Below are 25,198 nucleotides of genomic sequence, written 5' to 3'. Positions count from 1 at the left end.
AATAAAAATGTGAAAATCTGATTTCCCCCTAGCTGATTGTCTGCAGCCGACTCGGATCGCAGTGTATTGGGACAGGCAGGGAGAATGAGCTTGTGACTGTCTTGGAATGGATTAGGTTTTAAGGTTAAAGGGGAAGGGCTGATTTGAGTCACGGGCCTGGTATGAACATGGAAATAAATGACCTATGATGCATGAACCGGGCTGGTGTGTGAGAGACTTGGTGTGTGTAATTGCATATTTGTGTTCCTCTATGTGTATGTTGACATGGGTGCGTGGAAAAGTAAGGACAGCACCAAGGCCTGTGGTGAGACCATTCACTCATTAGTGTCACTTTACAGAAGTTAAAAAACTTTCCCAAAGAGCTGTCTGATTTGCCCACCACGTGTTCTTGTCATCCCTTGGGCTCTGAAATGTACACCTCCACACCCCTGGTCCCCACCTCCTCTGGGACACATTCACACAACTCACCCCTAGTCCACACACACACCTGATCCTCACTCCTCCTGACACACACACACCCCACCCCTAGTCTTGGGACACCCACCACACCCCTCGTCCCCAGCCCCTCTGACCCTCTCCTTTGGGTATTAATAACCCCCATGACCCACAACTGAAGAGGGTCACAGCCACACAAAGGTATGTGGTTGACAAGGTTCAGTTACAGGCGACCAAGTAAAACATGTGAACAGTGGAAAAGATGAGTGGAAGGGTCTGGACCCATTGGATTAATTAAAGACATAAAAAATGCACTCATTTACACTTTTGACATGTATGAAATGTCAGACAAATTACAGATAGCCCATCTGACATCTCTGTGGTCCATCAATGTAAAAGGCTCTATCTGTTTTTGACAAAAATACAAATAGTCTGTCTGAAGTAATGTGGCCTAAGGATGGCAGTAGAATTGAATATTTTCCCTGTATTTTACAATTGTTCCATCCTGAGAATAAATCACTTTTCTCCCAGGTAACACGTTATTTCTTGCCAAAACCGGTGTCATTCAAAAGCATTATAGAGCATATGAATATGTATAGATTTGATTAGAGCTTTGAACAGCATGAAAATTCAAACCTGATGCTACCTGAGCCTGATGAGCCATGTATTAAATACATTTTATGAGCCCTACATTAATGACATTTAATGAGTCCAAGCCCCAAAAATCCCAAATGATTGTGCCATTATCCAATATATATGATATAGGCTACTGCACATTCCGCACAATAGAAAAACAAAAAATCCGTAGAGGTATCTAGCTATATGCTCTCTTGGGTAAATAAATGGAACTAGCTCCAGTAGGTTAATCGTATTGAGTGTGAACTGTATTACTGTATTGTATTTAATGGACTGGGAATTAGGCACATCTTTCAAACCATTATAAATCAGAAGAGAATATGTGATTCTGGTGCAGCACATGCGGCCTACAAGTATATGCTAGCAATTTTAATTTGAAAATATAATAGGGCCTATTGGTATAATTAGTAGGTTGATGCATACTGAATATACAGTACCTTTAATAATATTTCCCCTAATGTTATTAACCTAGCTCCTCTTACTCTCTCTATTGTTGTTTTATGACTTTCTTGCTTTCAACAGGTAAATTACATAAGTTCCATTGTCCCTATCTTCATCCTAATGACATCCTTGAATAATATAGGACTAGAATTAGATACAGAAGGCTTTCACTTCTCTTCATAAAGATTGAAGGGTTATGGGCCTGAATAAATAACTGCTACAGCCTTCCTGCATCGCAAGTTTGCTTTTGTTTCAATCTAGCTGTGAGTTCTATTCACTGCTGTATTCAACATTCAGCGAAAAAGAGCTTGCAACCCTCTTCAAATAGTCTATTGGTATAAGAAATGTTTAAAAAAAAGAAGATGTCCGTCAAGCTATTCTCGTCTAGTTTTTTTGCATGGGACTCCAAGAGCTAAGGAGCGTTTTTTACGGAGAGGCCAGCGGAGCACAGGTGCTTGCGTATTGCACAAGAGACAGAGGCTATAAGTTAGAAGCTTATTATGCATAACCCATATTAATTAGCTAAATGTAAGCCTAATATTGAATTAATTACCTGAAAGAAGTAGGCTAGGACATCTATATATTGGGGTATTTATCAATCTAGAACAGGATTATTTATTTTGGATGCAATTTTAATGGAGTTGATGGAGAGAGAGAACTGTGAGAGAGTGCTCGCAGATGCACTGATTTGAAGCCACAAAAAAGCCAGATGTAATGGGTAAATTAAACGCACGTTCTGTCTTAGAGAGAGCTGAGAGAGCATAGGCTATGCTGCAGCAAATACAGGCCATGATAAGATGATAGGTCTACATGCATTGTGAACTATGCTCTATACTGAGATGGGCTGTCTGTCTCCATCGTGAGCAATGATTCATCATGCAGAGGCCGTAGAGAAGCCTGATTTAGACATAACATTTCATTTAACATTTGGATTTCACGCAGTGCTGTTCCTAAAATGAATTTTACATTTCTCACACTTATTTATCCCGGGAAAAGGGTGTGGTTTTGGGCGGTAATTCTCGGTAATCGGGTTCCCGCCATTCAACCATAGAAGGCAGTGATTAATGAATGAGTGCAGTAGTGCTCCCACAGTCATATGGTGTTTAATGGGGAGTCGGGATAAAGGAGACTGTGTAAAAGAGTTGGGAGGTGAGGAGAGGCTGTCATGGTGAGGGGAGCAGGATTATGTGTGAGAGAGTAGGGGGGTGAGGAGGAGAGACTGGGAGCGGAGGAAGTTGATTGAGAGAGGTGTAGTTTGCTGCAAGGTGAATAAGTGTGAGTGTAGTGGAGAGGAGTGGGAACACTTTGAGACAGGGACTGAGGGAATAGGCGGAGAGCATACTTTGAGGTCATGGTATTAGATGAAGGGAGGTTTTGTTGTACCTTTATTTAATCCAGGGAGTCCTTTCTCCCAAAGTGTGCACTTGTTCACTTCCCTTAAAAAGAACGGATCTGGTATAAGAAATGTGTTGGAAACTCTGTCTATCCTATGATTACACCAATCCAATGTGTGCACAATACAGTCTTAGGGCGAAAGAACATGTTATTTAGACACAGGGAATGAACTGTGCAGTATGCGGGTAGGATTCGATAAGGCTAGTGGGAGTACTGACCAGAAGGAATGGACAAGACAGAAGTGCTGCCATTGCAGTGTTCAATTAATGTGAATGGCAGTGAGTGTAGGAGGAGAGTGTGGGATAGAGTTGTGGACAGAACTGCTGGAATTTGAGTAGCTAAAAGGGATACCTTGCAATCACAGTGTGCAGGAGCTTCTTGTCTTTAAAGGTCCATAAGTAGGTCATGGGTGTTTTTCCCGATTGCATGGCCTGACCAGGAAAAAATCAAATCAGGTTGATTTTAAGTGTATTCTCAACACTTTACAAAATGAGGCAATTGCAAACACAGCTGGTCACAAAACACTCCTGGCCCTAACCATGAGAGCAACATACTCCCATGAGGAAAGCTAGAAAGTGGGTAAGGTTAGGTTTAGGTTAAAGGCATACTAGTGATTTGGTTAGATAACGGTTCAGGTAAGAAGAGAATGGAGGCACCGCCATCAGAATCCCTAATGAATATGAACCTCCCTTTGTCCTCTGATCCTTGCCTCCTCCATCCACTCCACTGCAGATTGATGGTTGATTGAGCCAAGCCCAGGATTGATGCTTGAACAACTGCAGAGCCGACGCTAGTCAACAGCAGCCCAGAGAGCAGAGCTGTGTCCGAAAAGGCACCCTATTCCTTTTATATACACTGCTCAAAGAAATAAAGGGAACACTAAAATAACACATTCTAGATCTAAATGAATGAAATATTCTTATTAAATACTTTTTTCTTTACATAGTTGAATGTGCTGACAACAAAATAACACAAAAATGATTAATGGAAATTAAATTTATCAACCCATGGAGGTCTGGATTTGGAGTCACACTCAAAATTAAAGTGGAAAACCACACTACAGGCTGGTCCAACTTTGATGTAATGTCCTTAAAACAAGTCCAAATGAGGCTCAGTAGTGTGTGTGGCCTCCACGTGCCTGTATGACTTCCCTACAACGCCTGGGTATGCTCCTGATGAGGTGGCGGATGGTCTCCTGAGGGATCTCCTCCCAGACCTGGACTAAAGCATCCGCCAACTCCTGGACAGTCTGTGGTGCAGACTGGTGGATGGAGCGAGACATGATGTCCCAGATGTGCTCAATTGGATTCAGGTCTGGGGAACGGGCGGGCCAGTCCATAGCATCAATGCCTTCCTCTTGCATGAACAGCTGACACACTCCAGCCACATGAGGTCTAGCATTGTCTTGCATTAGGAGGAACCCAGGGCCAACCACACCAGCATATGGTCTCACAAGGGGTCTGAGGATCTCATCTCGGTACCTAATGGCAGTCAACCTACCTCTGGCGAGCACATGGAGGGCTGTGCGGCCCCCCAAAGAAATTCCACCCCACACCATGACTGACCCACCGCCAAACCGGTCATGCTGGAGGATGTTGCAGGCAGCAGAATGTTCTCCACGGCGTCTCCAGACTCTGTCACGTCTGTCACATGTGCTCAGTGTGAACCTGCTGTCATCTGTGAAGAGCACAGGGCACCAGTGGCGAATTTGCCAATCTTGGTGTCCTCTGGCAAATGCCAAACGTCCTGCACGGTGTTGGGCTGTAAGCCCAACCCCCATCTGTGGACGTCGGGCCCTCATACCACCCTCATGGAGTCTGTTTATTTTTGTTGTGAATTTTACCCCTTTTTCTCCCCAATTTCGTAGTATCCAATTGTTTTAGTAGCTACTATCTGGTCTCATCGCTACAACTCCCGTATGACTCCAACTGTATGTAGTGAACCAATTGTGCATTTTGTTAAGACATTAAAAAAAGAGTTCTATCTGATTTAATCAGATTGGATTCTACATTAATTTTACATGACCCAGCCATCTAAAGCTGTGTGTGTGTGTGTGCGTTCATGCATGCGTGCATTTGTCAGTCTTGCACTAACGCTGTGGTATATGATGGATGTGATAATGCGTGTGTGTGTGTGTGTGTGTGTGTGTCTGTACATATGTATGCATGAGTGGTTGTCTCCATATTCGTGTGTGTGTGGCTCTCCATCTGACGCTCCCACCCAGCTCCTCTCTTCCTCAGGCCAGTGCTGTGCCATCACTTATCTGTCCTCCCCCACATCCTATTTATAAACGCACAGCTTACCTCAGAGACTTCAGGAAAGAAGCAATGCATCTATAATTAAACTGAAGCTCTCTCTCTATTTTTCTCCCTCGCACACCATCTCAATCCATCCATATCTTGTTTTCCCATTTGTTTTTAGTCTATCTAGGCTACGTCTCTCTCTGTCCTGTATAGAACTGTATCCTTACACATCCTAATGAAGATCTCTGTAGCTCATTCAACCATTTTGTGCCTTTCTCACCCCTGTATTTTCACCTGTTTCTCTTTCATTTTGTATATCCTTTTTCTTTGTATTCCCCTCTCTTTCTCTGTTTGTAACTATTGTTGTGTAATAGCTGACAGTGGGCTCTTCCCTGAGCTTCAGTGTTTCTGTAGAGATATCATGCATGGTGGTGTAATAGTGATACCGTGCATTTGGAAAATATTCAGACCCCATGACCACATTTTGTGGTCAATCTACACACAATACCCCATAATGATAAAGGAAAACCTTTTTTTTTTGCAAATTTTCTCATAAGTGAAGTTTCAACATAGTTACTTTTTCCATTGTTCCTCAAGTGTTTTGTGTGATATACAATTTTCTAGCTCGGAGTCTCTACTTTTATCCCATGTAAAAAACACAATTTCAAAGTTTGCTACATAAGACCCCATCGAGCCGGTCGTTCACGTATAGACAAGTGTGTACCTTTTCAAATCATGTCCAATCAATTGAATTTACCACAGGTGGACTGATCAATGGAAACGGGATGCACCTGAGCTCAATTTCGAGTCTCATAGCAAAGGGTGTGAATACTTATGCAAATAAGGCTTTAATGTAACACAATGTGGAAAAAGTCAAGGGGTCTGAATACTTTCCGATTGCAGTGTTTATATATACTACTGTATCTCTAAGCTCTCTATTCGGTCTCCTTCGGTCTGCAGGTTGTATAACATTTTCATTACATTTCATTACATTTCATTATAGTACAACGGTCTGATTGGTCTAATCTTAGCAATTTCTTCTTAGCTAGCTACATAGCCATCGTTGTATCAAAGATAATTGCGTAATTATCGTATTTCGTCGTCCTCCTATCTGCCCAACACGTTCACCGTCTACCGTAGCACTGTAGTAACTATCACACTCAACTGAACGACTTGATTAGTGTAGTGTTAGCTAGCTACATAGTTGTCTTTGCTGTCTTCGTATCCAAGATAATTGTGTAGTTTAGAGCGTGGAGTCTTAGAGTGATAATTGCGTTATTATCGTATTTCGTCGTCCTCCTATCTGCCTAGCAGCTAGCCAGCTAGCATACGTTCACCGGCTACCGTAGCACTGTAGTAACTATCACACTCAACTGAACGACTTGATTAGTGTAGTATTAGCTAGCTACATAGTTGTCTTTGCTGTCTTCGTATCCAAGATAATTGTGTAGTTTAGAGTGTGTAGTCTTAGAGTGATTATCTTAATTTACCGAGGTTAGCTAGCCAGCTATTTTGTCGTCCTTAACGTAGGAGACACTCCTAGCTAGCCAACAGCCAGCCAACGTCTACTGAATAGAACTTTCGCATTCCGGTCGCATTCCGCTTCGCTCCACAGGTAGTATCACATTTTCATTTCATTTCATTACAGTCCCAACGGTGTGATTTGTTTGATCGTAGCTAGCTACATAGCCGTCTTTGTTTCAAAGATAATTGTGTAGTCTAGAGCGATTTTCTAGGTTAGCTAGCCAGCTATTGTCGTTCTCCTAACGCAACGTAACGTAACCAACACTGCTAGCTAGCCAGCTAGCCCCGAATAGCAGCATTGTAGAAACTTCACACTCAACGGAACGACTTGATTAGGGTAGTGTCAACAACGCAGCTAGCCTACCTCAGCAGTACTGTATCATTTTAATCATTTTAGTCAATTAGATTCTTGCTACGTAAGCTTAACTTTCTGAACATTCGAGACGTGTAGTCCACTTGTCATTCCAATCTCCTCTGCATTAGCGTAGCCTCTTCTCTAGCCTGTCAACTATGTGTCTGTCTATCCCTGTTCTCTCCTCTCTGCACAGACCATACAAACGCTCCACACCGCATGGCCGCGGCCACCTAATCTGGTGGTCCCAGTGCGCACGACCCACGTGGAGTTCCAGGTCTCCGGTAGCCTCTGGAACTGCCGATCTGCGGCCAACAAGGCAGAGTTCATCTCAGCCTATGCCTCCCTCCAGTCCCTCGACTTCTTGGCACTGACGGAAACATGGATCACCACAGACAACACCGCTACTCCTACTGCTCTCTCTTCGTCCGCCCACGTGCTCTCGCACACCCCGAGAGCTTCTGGTCAGCGGGGTGGTGGCACCGGGATCCTCATCTCTCCCAAGTGGTCATTCTCTCTTTCTCCCCTTACCCATCTGTCTATCGCCTCCTTTGAATTCCATGCTGTCACAGTTACCAGCCCTTTCAAGCTTAACATCCTTATCATTTATCGCCCTCCAGGTTCCCTCGGAGAGTTCATCAATGAGCTTGATGCCTTGATAAGCTCCTTTCCTGAGGACGGCTCACCTCTCACAGTTCTGGGCGACTTTAACCTCCCCACGTCTACCTTTGACTCATTCCTCTCTGCCTCCTTCTTTCCACTCCTCTCCTCTTTTGACCTCACCCTCTCACCTTCCCCCCTACTCACAAGGCAGGCAATACGCTCGACCTTATCTTTACTAGATGCTGTTCTTCCACTAACCTCATTGCAACTCCCCTCCAAGTCTCCGACCACTACCTTGTATCCTTTTCCCTCTCGCTCTCATCCAACACTTCCCACACTGCCCCTACTCGGATGGTATCGCGCCATCCCAACCTTCGCTCTCTCTCCCCGCTACTCTCTCCTCTTCCATCCTATCATCTCTTCCCTCTGCTCAAACCTTCTCCAACCTATCTCCTGATTCTGCCTCCTCAACCCTCCTCTCCTCCCTTTCTGCATCCTTTGACTCTCTATGTCCCCTATCCTCCAGGCTGGCTCGGTCCTCCCCTCCCGCTCCGTGGCTCGACGACTCATTGCGAGCTCACAGAACAGGGCTCCGGGCAGCCGAGCGGAAATGGAGGAAAACTCGCCTCCCTGCGGACCTGGCATCCTTTCACTCCCTCCTCTCTACATTTTCCTCCTCTGTCTCTGCTGCTAAAGCCACTTTCTACCACTTTAAATTCCAAGCATCTGCCTCTAACCCTGGGAAGCTCTTTGCCACCTTCTCCTCCCTCTTGAATCCTCCTCCCCTCCCCCCTCCTCCCTCTCTGCAGATGACTTCGTCAACCATTTTGAAAAGAAGGTCGACGACATCCGATCCTCGTTTGCTAAGTCAAACGACACCGCTGGTTCTGCTCACACTGCCCTACCCTGTGCTCTGACCTCTTTCTCCCCTCTCTCTCCAGATGACATCTCGCGTCTTGTGACGGCCGGCCGCCCAACAACCTGCCCGCTTGACCCTATCCCCTCCTCTCTTCTCCAGACCATCTCCGGTGACCCCTTACCTCACCTCGCTCATCAACTCATCCCTGACCGCTGGCTACGTCCCTCCCGTCTTCAAGAGAGCGAGAGTTGCACCCCTTCTGAAAAAACCTACACTCGATCCCTCCGATGTCAACAACTACAGACCAGTATCCCTTCTTTCTTTTCTCTCCAAAACTCTTGAACGTGCCGTCCTTGGCCAGCTCTCCCGCTATCTCTCTCAGAATGACCTTCTTGATCCAAATCAGTCAGGTTTCAAGACTAGTCATTCAACTGAGACTGCACTTCTCTGTATCACGGAGGCACTCCGCACTGCTAAAGCTAACTCTCTCTCCTCTGCTCTCATCCTTCTAGACCTATCGGCTGCCTTCGATACTGTGAACCATCAGATCCTCCTCTCCACCCTCTCCGAGTTGGGCATCTCCGGCGCGGCCCACGCTTGGATTGCGTCCTACCTGACAGGTCGCTCCTACCAGGTGGCGTGGCGAGAATCTGTCTCCTCACCACGCGCTCTCACCACTGGTGTCCCCCAGGGCTCTGTTCTAGGCCCTCTCCTATTCTCGCTATACACCAAGTCACTTGGCTCTGGCATAACCTCACATGGTCTCTCCTATCATTGCTATGCAGACGACACACAATTAATCTTCTCCTTTCCCCCCTCTGATGACCAGGTGGCGAATCGCATCTCTGCATGTCTGGCAGACATATCAGTGTGGATGACGGATCACCACCTCAAGCTGAACCTCGGCAAGACGGAGCTGCTCTTCCTCCCGGGAAGGACTGCCCGTTCCATGATCTCGCCATCACGGTTGACAACTCCATCGTGTCCTCCTCCCAGAGCGCTAAGAACCTTGGCGTGATCCTGGACAACACCCTGTCGTTCTCAACTAACATCAAGGCGGTGGCCCGTTCCTGTAGGTTCATGCTCTACAACATCCGCAGAGTACGACCCTGCCTCACACAGGAAGCGGCGCAGGTCCTAATCCAGGCACTTGTCATCTCCCGTCTGGATTACTGCAACTCGCTGTTGGCTGGGCTCCTGCCTGTGCCATTAAACCCCTACAACTCATCCAGAACGCCGCAGCCCGTCTGGTGTTCAACCTTCCCAAGTTCTCTCACGTCACCCCGCTCCTCCGCTCTCTCCACTGGCTTCCAGTTGAAGCTCGCATCCGCTACAAGACCATGGTGCTTGCCTACGGAGCTGTGAGGGGAACGGCACCTCAGTACCTCCAGGCTCTGATCAGGCCCTACACCCAAACAAGGGCACTGCGTTCATCCACCTCTGGCCTGCTCGCCTCCCTACCACTGAGGAAGTACAGTTCCCGCTCAGCCCAGTCAAAACTGTTCGCTGCTCTGGCCCCCCAATGGTGGAACAAACTCCCTCACAACGCCAGGACAGCGGAGTCAATCACCACCTTCCGGAGACACCTGAAACCCCACCTCTTTAAGGAATACCTAGGATAGGATAAAGTAATCCTTCTCACCCCCCTCCCCCTTAAAAGACCTAGATGCACTATTGTAAAGTGGCTGTTCCACTGGATGTCATAAGGTGAAAGCACCAATTTGTAAGTCGCTCTGGATAAGAGCGTCTGCTAAATGACTTAAATGTAAATGTAAATGTTTGTCCATTAGACACCAGGGATATCCCCCTGAAGCTAGGACAGCAGAGTCCCTGCCCATCTTCTGAAAGCACCTGAAACGTACACTACCGTTCAAAAGTTTGGGGTCACTTAGAAATGTCCTTGTTTTTGAAAGAAAATCTCATTTGTTTGTCCATTAAAATAACATCAGATTGATCAGAAATACAGTGTAGACCTTGTTAATGTTGTAAATGACTATGGTAGCTGGAAACGGTGAAACAAATTTTTTATGGAATATCTACATAGAGGCCCATTATCAGCAACTATCACTCCTGTGTTCCAATGGCACGTTGTGTCAGCTAATCCAAGTTTATCATTTGAAAAGGCTAATTGATCATTAGAAAACCCTTTTGCAATTATGTTATCACAGCTGAAAACGGTTGTCCTGATTTAAAGAAGTAATACAACTGGGCTTCTTTAGACTAGTTGAGTATCTGGAGCATGAGCATTTGTGGGTTCGATTACCGGCTCAAAATGGCCAGAAACAAAGACCTTTCATCTAAAACTCATCAGTCTGTTCTTGTTCTGAGAAATTAAGGCTATTCCATGTGAAAAATTGCCAAGAAACTGAAGACCTGGTACACTGCTGTGTACTACTCCCTTCACAGAACAGCGCAAACTGTCTCTAACCAGAATAGAAAGAGGAGTGGGAGGCCCCGGTGCACAACCGAGTAAGAGGACAAGTACATTAGTGTCTAGTTTGAGAAACAGACGCCTCAAAAGTCCTCAACTCAATAGTACCAGCAAAACACCAGTCTCAACGTCAAAGGTGAAGAGGTGACTCCGGGATGCTGGCTTTCTCGGCAGAGTTCCTCTGTCCAGTGTCTGTGTACTTTTGCCCATCTTAATATTTTATTTTTATTGGCCAGGCTTAGATATGGCTTTTTGTTTGCAACTCTGCCTAAAAGGCCAGCATCCCGGAGTAGCCTCTTCACTGTTGACGTTGAGACTAGAGGTCGACCGATTAATCGGAATGGCTGATTAATTAGGGCCGATTTCTTCATAACAATCGGAAATCGGTATTTTTGGATGCCGATTTTGCCAATTTAAATTACAACTTTATTTAACGAGGCAAGTCAGTTAAGAACACATTCTTATTTTCAATGAAGGCCTAGGAATGGTGGCTTAACTACCTTGTTCAGGGGCAGAACAACAGATTTTTACCTTGTCAGCTCAGGGATTCAATCCAACGCTCTAACCACTTGCCTCACGAGGAGCTTGCCTGTTACGCGATTGCGTTAAGAAGCCAAGGTAAGTTGCTAGTTAGCATTAAACTTATTATATAAAAAAACAATCACATTCAGAATCACTAGTTATAACTACACATGGTTGATGATATTACTAGTTTATCTAGCGTGTCCTACGTTGCATATAATCGATGCGGTGCGCATTCGCGAAAAAGGACTGTTGTTGCTCCAACGTGTACCTAACCATAAACATCAATGCCTTTCTTAAAATCAATACACAGAAGTCTATATTTTTACGCCTGCATATTTAGCTAAAAGAAAGGTTAGCAGGCCATATTAACCAGAGTCAGGGTATATGCAACAGTTTGGGCCGCTCATTGCGAACTAATTTGCCAGAATGTTACTTAATTTGGACATAACATTGAAGGTTGTGCAATGTAACAGCAATATTTAGACTTAGGGATGCCATCCGTTAGATAAAATACGGAACTGTTCCGTATTTCACTGAAATAATAAACATTTTGTTTTCGAAATTATAGTTTCCGGATTCGACCATATTTAATGACCTAAGGCTTGTATTTCTGTGTTATAATTAAGTCTATGATTTGATAGAGCAGTCTGACTGAGCGATGGTAGGCACCAGCAGGCTCGTAAGCATTCATTCAAACAGCACTTTCGTGCGTTTTGCCAGCAGCTCTTTGCAATGCTTAAAGCATTGCGCTGTTTATGACTTCAAGCCTATCAACTCCCGAGATTAGGCTGGTGTAACCGATGTGAAATGGCTAGCTAGTTAGCGGTGTGCGTGCTAATAGCGTTTCAAACGTCACTCGCTCTGAGACTTGGAGTAGTTGTTCCCCTTGCTCTGCATGGGTAACGCTGCTTCGAGGGTGGCTGTTGTCGATGTGTTCCTGGTTCGAGCCCAGGTAGCGGCAAGGAGAGGGATGGAAGCTATACTGTTACACTGGCAATACTAAAGTGCCTATAAGAACATCCAATAGTCAAAGGTATATGAAATACAAATGGTATGGAGAGAAATAGTCCTATAATTGCTATAATAACTACAACCTAAAACTTCTTACCTGGGAATATTGAAGTCTCATGTTAAAAGGAACCACCAGCTTTCATATGTTCTCATGTTCTGAGCAAGGAACTTAAACGTTAGCTTTCTTACATGGCACATATTGCACTTTTACTTTCTTCTCCAACACTTTGTTTTTGCATTACTTAAACCACATTGAACATGTTTCATTATTTATTTGAGGCTAAATTGATTTAATTGATGTATTATAATAAGTTAAAATAAGTGTTCATTCAGTATTGTTGTAATTGTCATTATTACAAACAAAAAAACAAAAAAATTGTCCGATTTAATCGGTATCGGCATTTTTTGGTCCTTCAATAATCGGCATCGGCGTTGAAAAATCATAAACGGTCGACCTCTAGTTGAGACTAGTGTTTTTTAGCTACTTTATTGAGGAAATGTGTACTTACTAAGCCTGTGATATGTGGTTGTCCCACCTAAGATAAATGCACTAACTGTAAGTCGCTCTGGATAAGAGCAGACTAAAATGTAATATCGTCTGCCTGTCATCAATACTATAGCTCAGCCTGCTCCTAGATCTGCACAGGCTCCTCTGACAGTCATGGTCAAAATCTGAAAAAAAATGATACATGTTCTTGTATGTCTGCTTAAGAATAAATGTAATGGATCTTTAAACAACTATGTTGACTGGTTTGAATTCAAATATACACTTGGTTTGAAATGTGGAACGTATAAGAATACCTGTGTGCTGGAGTTTATTTTTTCAAGACAACCGTCTTTTCTGTCACTTGCTACAAATGTCGCAAGTCTTTTCTGTCATTTGCCACAAATGTCCTTAGCTGATGAGTCTCCCTCTCTCTCTTCAATTATATTCAAAGGGCTTTACATATCTTTACATTGCCAAAGCAAATGGAATATACAATAAACAAAAGGGAAAAAAACAAGGGAAATAAGAAATCAGTGAACATTACACTCAGTGTTAAGTTTTAAAAGATTGTATACATTACAAATGTTATATTATTGGCTATGTACAGTGTTGTAACAATGTGCAAATAGGGAAAATAAATAAACAGATATGTTTTTATTTACAATGGTGTTTGTGCTCCACTGGTTGCCCTTTTCTCATGGCAATGGGCCACACATTTCACCTTTAAGATATTGGAGTTTATCAATGTTTGATTTGTTTTCAAATGATTTGTGTGATCTGTGGGAAATATTTGTGTGTATTGTGGTCATACATTTGGCAGGAGGTTAGGAAGTGTAGCTCAGTTTCCACCTCATTTTAGGCCACCACAGCCCTCTGCCCATATCTCAATATCAAGGCTATGCTCACTGTACATAGTCACAGATTTCTTCATTTGGGGTCAGTCACAGTTGACAAGCTCTCTCTATCTCTCTCCGTACTGTGCTGATCCTGATATTTTCTTTCACATTGTCCTCTCCAGCACTCTCCAGGAACTATGGTGGATGTCTAATTATGGGGACAAAGATTCAAGTCATGTGACTTACACTGATGGGAGGAATGCTTTTGATCTGTTTTGTGTGATTAACAGAGAATAATTACTCTCTCTCTCTCCCCTCAGCCCTGATATTGCTTTTCTACCTGGTCTTCTATGGCTTCCTGGCGGGGATGTTCACGCTCACCATGTGGGTCATGCTGCAGACACTAGACGACAACATTCCTACATACCGCGACCGAGTGGCCAGTCCAGGTGACTTATTACGCTGCAGCGAAACAGACACTCAACCTAAACAGAACAGTGCTCAAATTGAAATTCACCTATTCTCTCTCACTCTCAATATGAATATGTCCACTCTCTCTCAAATATGTCATTATCTCTCAAATATGTCATTATCTCTCATGGACAGCGTTGTTTCTTTTCTTGCGGCGTCTGGACCACTGTTGAAGCATAGCCGAGGCTCCTGCAGAATGGGAGCCTGCTAGTTGGCTGGTGAGCTCACTCACTAACGCCAGAGCTTTCTCTGCTAGCGCCTGGCCTGGCTTGCACAATGTCTCAGACTCTGCTGCCATGTCCCACTGAAGGCCTTACTGGCGTGACAGAGGAGCTGGCTGCCACTACCAAAATATGCAAGCACTCAGGGAATAAACAGATCAGTCAAACACTGACTGACCGATATTGCAATTTTAGAAATGGAAAAACTACCGGCCGAGTCTCAAAAACCTGTTAATTAATACTGTGTTAGTGTTACAAAAAAAAATAGAAGAGTTAGAAATGTAATCCTGTGAATTATGGAGTAGAGGTGTGTGTATGTGTCTGTTGGAGTGAGAGAGTCTGTCTCCCAGGCTCTGCATGCATCCTCCCGCTGGTCCACCAGTACAGCACCCATCTGTTCTGTCCCCACAGCCTCTCTCCATTGCCCTGACAGAGAGGCCATCATAAAAACGAACTCCCCTCCTCTAGGCCTATGTCCTAATACTGTATATAATAATAATAAATGCCATTTAGCAGACACTTTTCTCCAAAGAGACTTAGTCATGCAGGAATTGAACCCACGATATTGGCATTGCAAGCACCATGCTCTACCAATTTAGCCATACTGCACATTTATGTCTTCCGCCATCCACAGTCAGCCTTGTTGAATATCTATTGACTCTTTCTGCTCTTGTAAAATGTGCTGTGTGCCTAAGGCGGTGTAGAGTTGCCGCTAAAATGCAAACCTTCTGACTAGCTGCTTTTTGGGGTTTGGCAAAAAATGTGTGGAATGCAGGTATAGTATAGCAAGCTTCTCTCTCTCTTACACACATGCACACACTCCTCGTGACAATTTATTCCACCCACAGTCTCCTGTCACCTTCTCTCACTCTGTGTCCTCTCCCATTGTCCCCTCTTTTGGAGTCCTTCCATTGTCGTCTATCACACCACACACTTTCTAATGCTGTCCTGGGTGTTGACGCCTTGAGGTCAAAACTAAGACGTACTCATCTGAATCAGCTACGAGTGAAATTCCATCACAGATTCCTGATAATAAGGCTTCCTCAGCCTTGCCGTTTGCAGTTTGCTTGCCTGAGTCCCAAATAGCACCCTATTTCCTACATAGTGCATTACTTTTGACAAAGGCTTATAGGGCTCTGGTCATAAGCAGTGCACTATATAGGGAATAGGGTGCCATTTGGGACACAACCTCTGTTTTGACCGTCGGTCACAGCTGACCCTCTTTGCCAGCAGGGTTTCATCTGACGAGTGTTAATAACATTGGCTGTTGTGAAAACTTGTCTTAGGTATTAAAGTATATGTATATTTTTAATCAACTCACTCCGCAACCCATTTGAACAATAGATACAGTATTACAATATATGGCTGTCAGGCAGCATAAGCAATACATGTGGCTTATTGTAGTATAAGATTTTGATAACAATAATAGTATTATTAGTGTGACTGCCTGGATTTAAACTGGGGTCATCTACATAACACCAGAAATTAGTTAGTCTGCTGAGCTAAAGCCCAGGCCTTCAGGTGTAACACAAATCTTCAGGTCACAGCTAGGGCTGTGGCTGTTCATAAAATTTTGTCAGCCGGTGATTGTCAAGAAAATAACTGCCAGTCTCACGGTAATTGACCATTAATTAACATAAACACATTTAGCATCTCCTGGCTTCCACACATTTTTGGAACATCTACATTTTTAAAAGTCTAATAAATCCATGTAATAAAGCCTACACCATCACAATAAATGCATTATTTATTTTAGACAGACTACATTTTCTTTAGATCTATTTTAGAAGAACAGAAAATACCATATTCTGAGTTGTCCTTATGTTAGGCCCTGATCTGGCTGTGCAATATGGCTGTGGGCTACACTAGTTAATTTAGTAGACAAGATTTGCTTAGAATTCCATGGCATTATTTTATAGTATGAAGAATACAATTGAACATGAATAAAATATAAAGGATATTTTCTCCAAACTATTTGAGGGAGTGTGCACATGTGGCTATTCTGTGTTGAGCAGTTAACAAAGAAACAGGTCCTCCTTATTTTTGCAACTTTAGTTGTGATACAAATGTTGGGCTATATGTTTCGATTTTTAAGACATTTTAAGGCTACATGATGTGACCCTAATGATGATTTGAAAAAAGTTGCATGAAAGGCATGAGCTCTGCTTAGTTTTTTTTTGCGCAGGCTCCACAAACTTCATCAGTCTCTCATTCACAATTTGACAAGCACTTGATAATGCCTTGAATTTCCCGGCAGCATCCCTTTTGTGTCACCTTAATGCCCCTTAAAAAATCCATGCCTTTAGCAGTCAGTGGCCGTTGTGCCCTTGAGCTGAATATAATTTCCTTCTCCCAGCTGCATGCTCCGAAGCACTCACTCACATGGCTCTCTCAGATAGCTAAATTCTTATTAGCCAATGCCCGTCACGTGATCACAGGCTACAAGGGAAGACAGACACCGGGGAGGCAACTGCGCGCATCCTTATCCAATTCCGCGGCGCATATTGAAGATATTGGAAGAACTGTCCACATATACTTTTCGTCAGCCAACATGATGAGTAGGCTTAACGACACCAAAAACACTAGCTTATGTCAATGTACTATCCCCCATAGTACAAAAGTTGAACTATTCAAGTCTGTGCGAGAAATAAATATTCCAAACATAGTCTGTGACAGTTGTGGGATGTGATTAGATCCCAAAATTCAATCAATTAGCGGGAAAACACCATTCTCAAAAGTGACCACAAATGCGATTATGCATGTAATGATTTCATTATAAAATATATGCCAGTTAGGCTTTACACACATTGTAAAGTGGCATAATGCTTAATTTTAAGAGGATATTTGGCCACTTAGTTGTGATACAAACCTTATCAAAACATATGGGCTAGGCTAAATGTGTTTTGAAAAAGTTGCAAAAAAAGGCATACTCTGTTTCTTGCCTTACTGCACAAAAGCTGGGCATCATTCACAAGAGATAGGGTAATATTTTTCACTGTTTTTTCACGCCTATAGGAATGTTGCGGACATGAGCTCTCCTGGAGTATTTGATTCAATTTTTGATTCGATTTGCATTTATGTCAGTGCTGAGTACCAGGCAGTTAGCAAGTTTGGTAGGCTAACTAGTGACCATCAGCAGAATCAGAGCTTGAAGAAGCCTAATTACTGTGACTGTTTTATTTTGTTATTATTTTTATTTCACCTTTATTTAACCAGGTAGGCAAGTTGAGAACAAGTTCTCATTTACAATTGCGACCTGGCCAAGATAAAGCAAAGCAGTTCGACACATACAACAACACAGAGTTACACATGGAGTAAAACAAACATACAGTCAATAATACTAAGCAGTCACGTGGAATTTGACTGCTGTCATTGACTCTTGACCACCGGTGTGGCGGTAATACGGTCACTGTAACAGCCCTAGTCTCAGGCAAGGATTCTCGTCACGTGAGCGAGGTTGCCTGGACCATAAGTAGGTGCAGATGTAGCGTGGTTCGTTCTGCGTTGTGTACTTTTAATTAGGACGCTGCCACAACTGGAGGTCTGCTAGTTGAATTATTGTTTTATTTGCCCTGCACATGAAGAGACAACACACATTATGTTAACCCTTGGCGCAGTCCTAGTTCTCAGGCATCTTGCTAGCCGAAGGTCAGGCAAAGAGAACCAAAAGGAAATAACAGGTGCTGCGTGCACACATTCAATGCACAACCGCACACCATACAATAGAAGTAAAATGATACACAACATAATTCGTACAAAATAAAAAACGTACCTGCACACGAAGAGACAACACACATTATGTTAACCCTTGGCGCAGTCCTAGCTCTCAGGCACCTGCGCAAGCACATGAACACTCACTCAAAAACTATCCCAAGTTACAATAGATACCCTAGTTAGCGAGCTTTGTGAAACTTGTTAACATAAATCTTTATATTATCGACATTGTAACAAACTTATGGTAGCATAACAGTACATTGGGTAACATTACCACGGTTTTATATTGAACAATTTTGGAGCCAAGGACAACATACCTTGCTATCCGAAGGTCAGGCAAAAGAGGGGGTATGGAAATACAGATAACCCGCGATGGGCCAAACCAAAATATACAAAACTTTTACGATCACATGTATGTACTACAATCACATGTATGTACAATATTGATATGAAAAGTGTTTGTACACCAAAGAATAACATTAGCTATGCAGCTCTAATTACATTTTTAAAAACACACTGAATTATTATTATTATTATTATCAAATTATTAACATCCCCTCTTGACCTGGCCTATTTGAATTGGTCCTTGTGTGCAACTTGGTGCATAACTTGGTGCATAATCTAGGAGAACATCACACTGCTACACAGACAGTTGACGTGACATGTTTCCCCCTACCTGTCCTCAGGTTTGGTGATCAGGCCCCGGTCCTTGGACATCGTCTTCAACCGCACCGACCCTAAGCAGTACGGCCAGTATGTCCAGCATCTGGAAAACTTCCTTCAGCGTGAGTGATAGATCCCCTCTTTCAGTCCCATTTAGTTTTCTAAAGAATGTGTACATCTGACATCTATGCACAAATGCAGTTTTATTGGTTAAGGAAATTAGTTTAAGTAGTTTCAGTTAATTACACTTTTGTATACAGTACATTACTAGGTGAATACTGTCTGTACCAGGTAAATAGCAGGCTGTCAAATACAGTGGAACTTGAGTCTGTGCCCTATTTTGGGACCCCTCAGAATACAACGACACTGTGCAGGAGAAGAACGAGCTGTGTATGGTGGGAGAGTACTATGAGCAGGATGATCAGGAGGAGAAGAAGGTGTGTCAGTTCAAGCGCAATCTGCTCCGGCAGTGCTCCGGCCTGTCTGACACCACCTTTGGCTACGCTGAGGGCAAACCCTGCGTCCTAGTCAAGATGAACAGGGTGAGTGCCCCGATTGGGGATCGTTGGTCGGACTCTTCTCAAAATGAAATGGACAGCGTTAGCCCACTGAGCTAAAGCCTAAAGACTGGAGCTTAAAGCCTAAGCCATTAGCTCTGGGAGCTATCACAAGTCATCAGGTCTCAGGCAAGGTCACTCATCACACAAGCGTGGTTCACTGAATTACCTCCCCTACACGAGTACCTTCTTATCTTCGATCCATTGCCTTTGAACTACAGCTTTTCAGTGTTTCCTCTCTCTGTCTTCATGCAGAAGTAGAGTTTGTTCAAATTCATATTGAAAAATGCTTATTCTGTCCTTTCCACTGCACTTGTTTCTTAATCACTATTTGGAATATCCTCTGTGCCGACAGAGCATTCTGTGTCAGCATCTCTGTTTGCAGGGATAGAGGTCAGAGTGCATTGATTGGCCTGTGTTGCCTGATTGGTATTCAATCTAACTTAATGAATCCTATCAGGGGAAATTAAGAAGATTCTTAGGCATCTCTGAGGCAGCTATGTTTATGAAAGTACAAGTCCTTGGCCTTTCAGTAAGCAGGCAGCACACATGTGCCTGATCTACAGACTGGTCCTTATACGGCCAGCTCAAACCAAATCATTTCCTTGCGTCACTAACTGAGCTACTTCTCAACATCTTTTAACTCAAATCAGTGCTTCCATTTTTGAGACCATTCTGAAATCTGGTGTGTCTTGATCATTTTTACATGTAAATAAGCTTGAGGAATGTGTAAGAATCACCAGAACAAAATGTTGAACTCACTAAAGGTTGCTATAATAGTCTTTATGATATTCTTCTCACTCCTGTAGATCATTGGACTGAAACCGCGCGGGGACCCCTACATTAACTGCACAGCTAAGGTAAAGCAAACAAACCGTTTTTCTTTTGGGTATAACAATGAATCGTGTGTGTGTATACTCCAGGTTGTGTTTTTGTGTGCTAGGACTTTGAGACAGGTTTTGTACTCCCTAACGTGTCTTTTGTTTTGTATTTGTATGTGTGCTTTATGTAGGAATGCACATGTGTGTTTCTGTCTGTGTTTTCACACAAGTGTCAATATTTGATTTCTCTCCACGCTGCCTGTAGGGCCAGCAGTACACTGGTGGGTATGAAATCAGGTCCTAGACCCCTATGTTTCCCCATGGTCCTAGCCCTAGCCTTTCTCCATTACCTTTCTGCGCTGCTTCTGTCCACCTCTGTGATGTGGCGCTTTGTCCTCTGCTGCTTTAAACAGCATTCATGGCGTTCATGTTTTAGAGCTTTCTAATCTAACCCCTATAACTAATCACCCCAAAGACAATATAGACAGAGGAATAGTCCATATTAAAGTGTTGATATTTTTGGTAATTATTGTCACTGACTGTATATAACTGCAGTTGGTGTATGTATCTGTTATGGTAATGCATTGGAACCTGAAAAGGTTCCTTCCGTTGATTTTAGAACTCTGCTCCGCTGCCCATGGCTTCCACTAATGGTGTTTCCATGGTTTTCTTCTGGCTCTGACATTCTAACAATGTCTCTCTCGAGCGCGCACGCTCTGGGTTCCATCCCTCCCTCACCGAGACTGTCAACTCTGACCTTTGTGACCTGTTTGCAAATGTTTGAAGGTCTACAAAGAAACACTGGCTCTTTTAACTCCCCTCCATCTGTCCTCCTCTCTGAATTCATTTGAATTTCTCCTCTCCACCATAAACCATTCTGATAACCATAGAGAACCATCTGGTGGCAGATTGTGTGTGCGTGTGTGTACTGGTATGTGTGAGTGGGTGGTAACTATATTGTGTGTGCGTGCGTGTGCATGCGTGGTAACTACATTGTGTCCTGTGACAGTATGTGGTGGTTTACACCTGTCGTGTGTAAAGCTACAGTATGTGTGTGTTTGTAGACTCCAGGATTGTTTTATGTGATTGTGTACAGTTAGTCAGATTGTTGCTCTGAGAGTCGGTGGAGGCAGCTTCGTACGTTCCCAGTGCATTAATATGTATAGTTCTGTGATCTCACACCTCTTCCTCACCCCCTCCTTCCACCTCTTCCTCCTCATCCCCTTCCACCCACAGAGAGAAAGCCCCCTGCAGATGCAGTACTTCCCATCCGAGGGGCGTTTCGATAAGATGTACTTCCCTTATTACGGGAAGAATTTGCATGTAAGTACATTATGCTACATATTTATATTGTGAAGGAAACTGTTAAATGAGATTGAATGCAGAATAATTTAATTGTAATTACAAGTAGTAAATGTTACTATTGTCAAGGCAGTCTGGGGAGATGAGAATCCTGGGAAATGTACAGTATGTGGGTGGACTATATTCACCTGAGGCACTGAGTGCAAATTGATTGTCAGTGTATTGTCATGACAACCACTTATGTGTATGGATGTGCGCACGTCTGTGAATATATGAATTAACAGTGGTCTCCCTCCATCTCTCCCTGTGTGTTTGCCAGTCAACCTACGTTCAGCCTCTGGTTGCGGTCAAGCTTCTGCTGACCAAGGAAGACTACAACAACGAGCTGACCATGGAGTGTAAGATCGAGGGCTCCGACCTGCGGAATAGTGACGACCGCGACAAGTTCCTGGGGCGCGTCACATTCAGGGTCAAAGTGGTCGAGTAGTGGTTCAGGAAAACCACTAGAGCTGCACAATGCTGTCTTTACGTGTAATCAATGCCCTCACCCATCTCCACTGAACCGTCCTCCTCAATCCACTTCCCCCCCTCCATCCGGCCAGGAACAGGCCCTGCCCCCTTGGCTACTGGAGGGATGGATCAGGGGAAGCTACAGTAGCATGGTGGTGTGCTCCTTATATTTGTTTTTAAATCCCCATCCCTTATCATATGTCACTTACTCCTCCACCTGCCAAGCCCCCCTCTTGGCCCTTCATCACACCATGAAAAGGGACATACAATAAACTAACAATTTGAATCCCCCCTCAAACACACACACAAATACACACACACACCTCTCACCTCCAATAAAGTCAGTGGTGATGTAGCGACATCGTACCATAGTATAGACCTGTATATAGCTGTATTTGGAGCAGTGAATTTATGTGGTATCCCGTAGTGCTGTGCAGTTTGCTGTGTGTGATGTGTTGTTTCTGTATGTACATACTTGATGGCTATAAACACTGTTTCTGTCTTTAGCTCACTGTCTGAACGCTGTAAAGAAATCAAACGAAGAAATAATGAATAGCTGTAATTTAAGATTATTGTTTAAGAGAATACATTTAAGGATGAAAAATGCACAAAAATATATCGGCTTATAATTAAACCTACCTGTCCAACAGCTAAGGGAAGAGGTTTTTACACACCTATGGGAACTGTGCTTTGTACAGATGCCTTAAGGTCTGTATGAGAACAAATTTGAAATAAAGATGATTTAAAAAAAATCTCAATTTGTGTCTATTTACTTTTAGTGCCGTGGCTGTGCCTAAGAACACCAAGGAAACCTGCCTAAATGACTAACGACCAGTAGCACTCATGTCTGTAGCCATGAAGAACTTTGGTAGGCTGGTCACATCAACACCATTATCATCCACAGACGATGGAATCACTATTATACTCCACACTGCGCTTTCCCACTTGGACAAAAGAAACACCTACAGTGGCAAGAAAAAGTATGTGAACCCTTTGGAAATACCTGGATTTCTACATAAATTGGCCATAAAATGTGATCTGATCTTCATCTAGGTCACAACAGTAGACACACATAGTCTGCTTAAACTAATAACACACAAGCAATTACACGTTTTCATGTCTTTATTGAACACACCGTGTAAACATTCACAGTGCGGGGTGGGAAAAGTATGTGAACTCTTGGATTTAACCTCTACTGACTCCCCATCCCGCATGCGGGAGCGTAATCATCGCCTGACACTAATTAGCATAACGCAACGGACATAAATATCCCTAGAAAATATTCCTATTCATGACAATCACTAATGAAATATATTGAGACACAGCTTAGCCTTTTGTTAATCACCCTGTCATCTCAGATTTTCAAAATATGCTTTACAGCCAAAGCTAGACAAGCATTTGTGTAAGTTTATCGATAGCCTAGCATAGCATTTTGTCCAGCTAGCAGCAGGTAACTTGAGCTGTGGAATATCCAGGTGCACTTTTGCAAACGTCAGATGTGCAGCAATGTTTTTTTTTGGACAGCAGTGGCTTCTTCCTGGGTGTCCTCCCATGAACACCATTCTTGTTTAGTGTTTTACGTATCGTAGACTCGTCAACAGAGATGTTAGCATGTTCCAGAGATTTCTGCAAGTCTTTAGCTGACATTCTAGGATTCTTCATAACCTCATTGAGCATTCTGCGCTGTGCTCTTGCAGTCATCTTTGCAGGACAGCCACTGCTTGGGAGAGTAGCAGCAGTGCTGAACTTTCTCCATTTATAGACAATTTGCCTAATTTATGATTATCAAGGCTTTTAGAGATACTTCTGTAACCCTTTCCAGCTTTATGCAAATCAACAATTCTTTATCTTAGGTATTATGAGATCTCTTTTGTTAGAGGCATAGTTCACATCAGACAATGCTTCTTGTGAATAGCAAACTCAAATTTTGTGAATGTTTTTTATAGAGCAAGGCAGCTCTAACCAGCGTCTCCAATCTCGTCTCATTGATTCGACAACAGGTTAGCTAACTCCTGACTCCAATTAGCTTTTGGAGAAGTCATTAGACTAGGGGTTCACATACTTTTCCCAACATACACTGAATGTTTAAATTATGTATTCAATATAGACAAAAAATACAATGTGTGTGTTATTAGTTTAAACACACTGTCTATTGTTGTGACTTACATGTAGATCAGATCAAATTTGATGACTCATTTATGCAGAAATCCAGGTCATTCCAAAAGGTTCACATACTTTTTCTTGCCATTGTATGTGAGAATGCTTTTCATTAACTACAGCTCAGCGTTCAACACCATAGTGCCCTCAAAGCTCATCACAAAGCTAAGGACCCTGGGACTAAACTCCTCCCTCTGCAACTGGATCCTGGACTTCCTGATGGACCGCTCCCAGGTGGTAAGGGTAGGTAACAATACATCTACCAAGCTTGTCTCCTTCCGGAGACACCTGAAACCCCACCTCTTTCAGGAATACCTAGGATAGGATAAAGTAATCCTTCTCACCCCCCCCCCTTAAAAGATTTAGATGCACTATTGTAAAGTGGCTGTTCCACTGGATGTCTTAAGGTGAACGCACCAATTTGTAAGTCGCTCTGGATAAGAGCGTCTGTTAAATGACTTAAATGTAAATGTTAAATGTAAGCTGATCCTCAACACATGGGCCCCTCGGGGTTACGTGATCAGACCCCTCCTGTACTCCCTTTTCACTCATGACTGCATGGCCAAGCACGACTCCAACACCATCATTAACCTCTTAAGTCGACCCTCTACTTTTTTGAACATTCTGTTAAAAATCGCGCAACATTTCAGCGCCCTGCTACTCATGCCAGGAATATAGTATATGCATTTGCTTAGTCTGTGTGGATAGAAAACACTCAGACGTTTAAAAAAAACTGGTTAAATCACTGCTGTGGCTTTACCAGAACGGCATTTACATCGAAAAGCACAGGAAAAACTGATCACTGAAAATGGGAAAATATATCCATGCGCTACTTGAACCCATTGATAAAGGTGAACCACAATTAATTGACTGAGGTTGCAGTACCTACAGCTTCCACACGGTGTCTAGAGTCTTGTCATTTCCCTTCGAGTTTTTTCTTGGTCAAACACATGCAGGACACCGTATCTCCTCCGGTCTAGGACCGGATATTTTCGTTGAGTTTC

At 43.3% G+C, this 25,198-nt stretch overlaps 1 protein-coding gene across 1 annotated transcript in view; it reads left to right on the top strand.

The window, feature by feature from the left end:
• Positions 1–22,784, top strand: part of LOC115137200 (sodium/potassium-transporting ATPase subunit beta-3-like) — a 40,867-nt gene extending 18,083 nt beyond the window's left edge. The window contains exons 2-7 of the mRNA XM_029673351.2: positions 14,099–14,227; positions 18,871–18,969; positions 19,202–19,389; positions 20,214–20,264; positions 21,462–21,548; positions 21,847–22,784. Of these exons, the coding sequence (XP_029529211.1) occupies positions 14,099–14,227; positions 18,871–18,969; positions 19,202–19,389; positions 20,214–20,264; positions 21,462–21,548; positions 21,847–22,014 (722 nt within the window). The 3' untranslated portion in view covers positions 22,015–22,784. The remainder of the gene's footprint in view (positions 1–14,098; positions 14,228–18,870; positions 18,970–19,201; positions 19,390–20,213; positions 20,265–21,461; positions 21,549–21,846) is intronic.
• The last annotated feature ends 2,414 nt before the right edge of the window (positions 22,785–25,198 follow it).

This window comes from Oncorhynchus nerka, linkage group LG11 (assembly GCF_034236695.1).
Source record: "Oncorhynchus nerka isolate Pitt River linkage group LG11, Oner_Uvic_2.0, whole genome shotgun sequence".
Classification (NCBI taxonomy): Eukaryota; Metazoa; Chordata; class Actinopteri; order Salmoniformes; family Salmonidae; genus Oncorhynchus; species Oncorhynchus nerka.
This window is presented reverse-complemented; position numbering and strand designations above follow the sequence as displayed.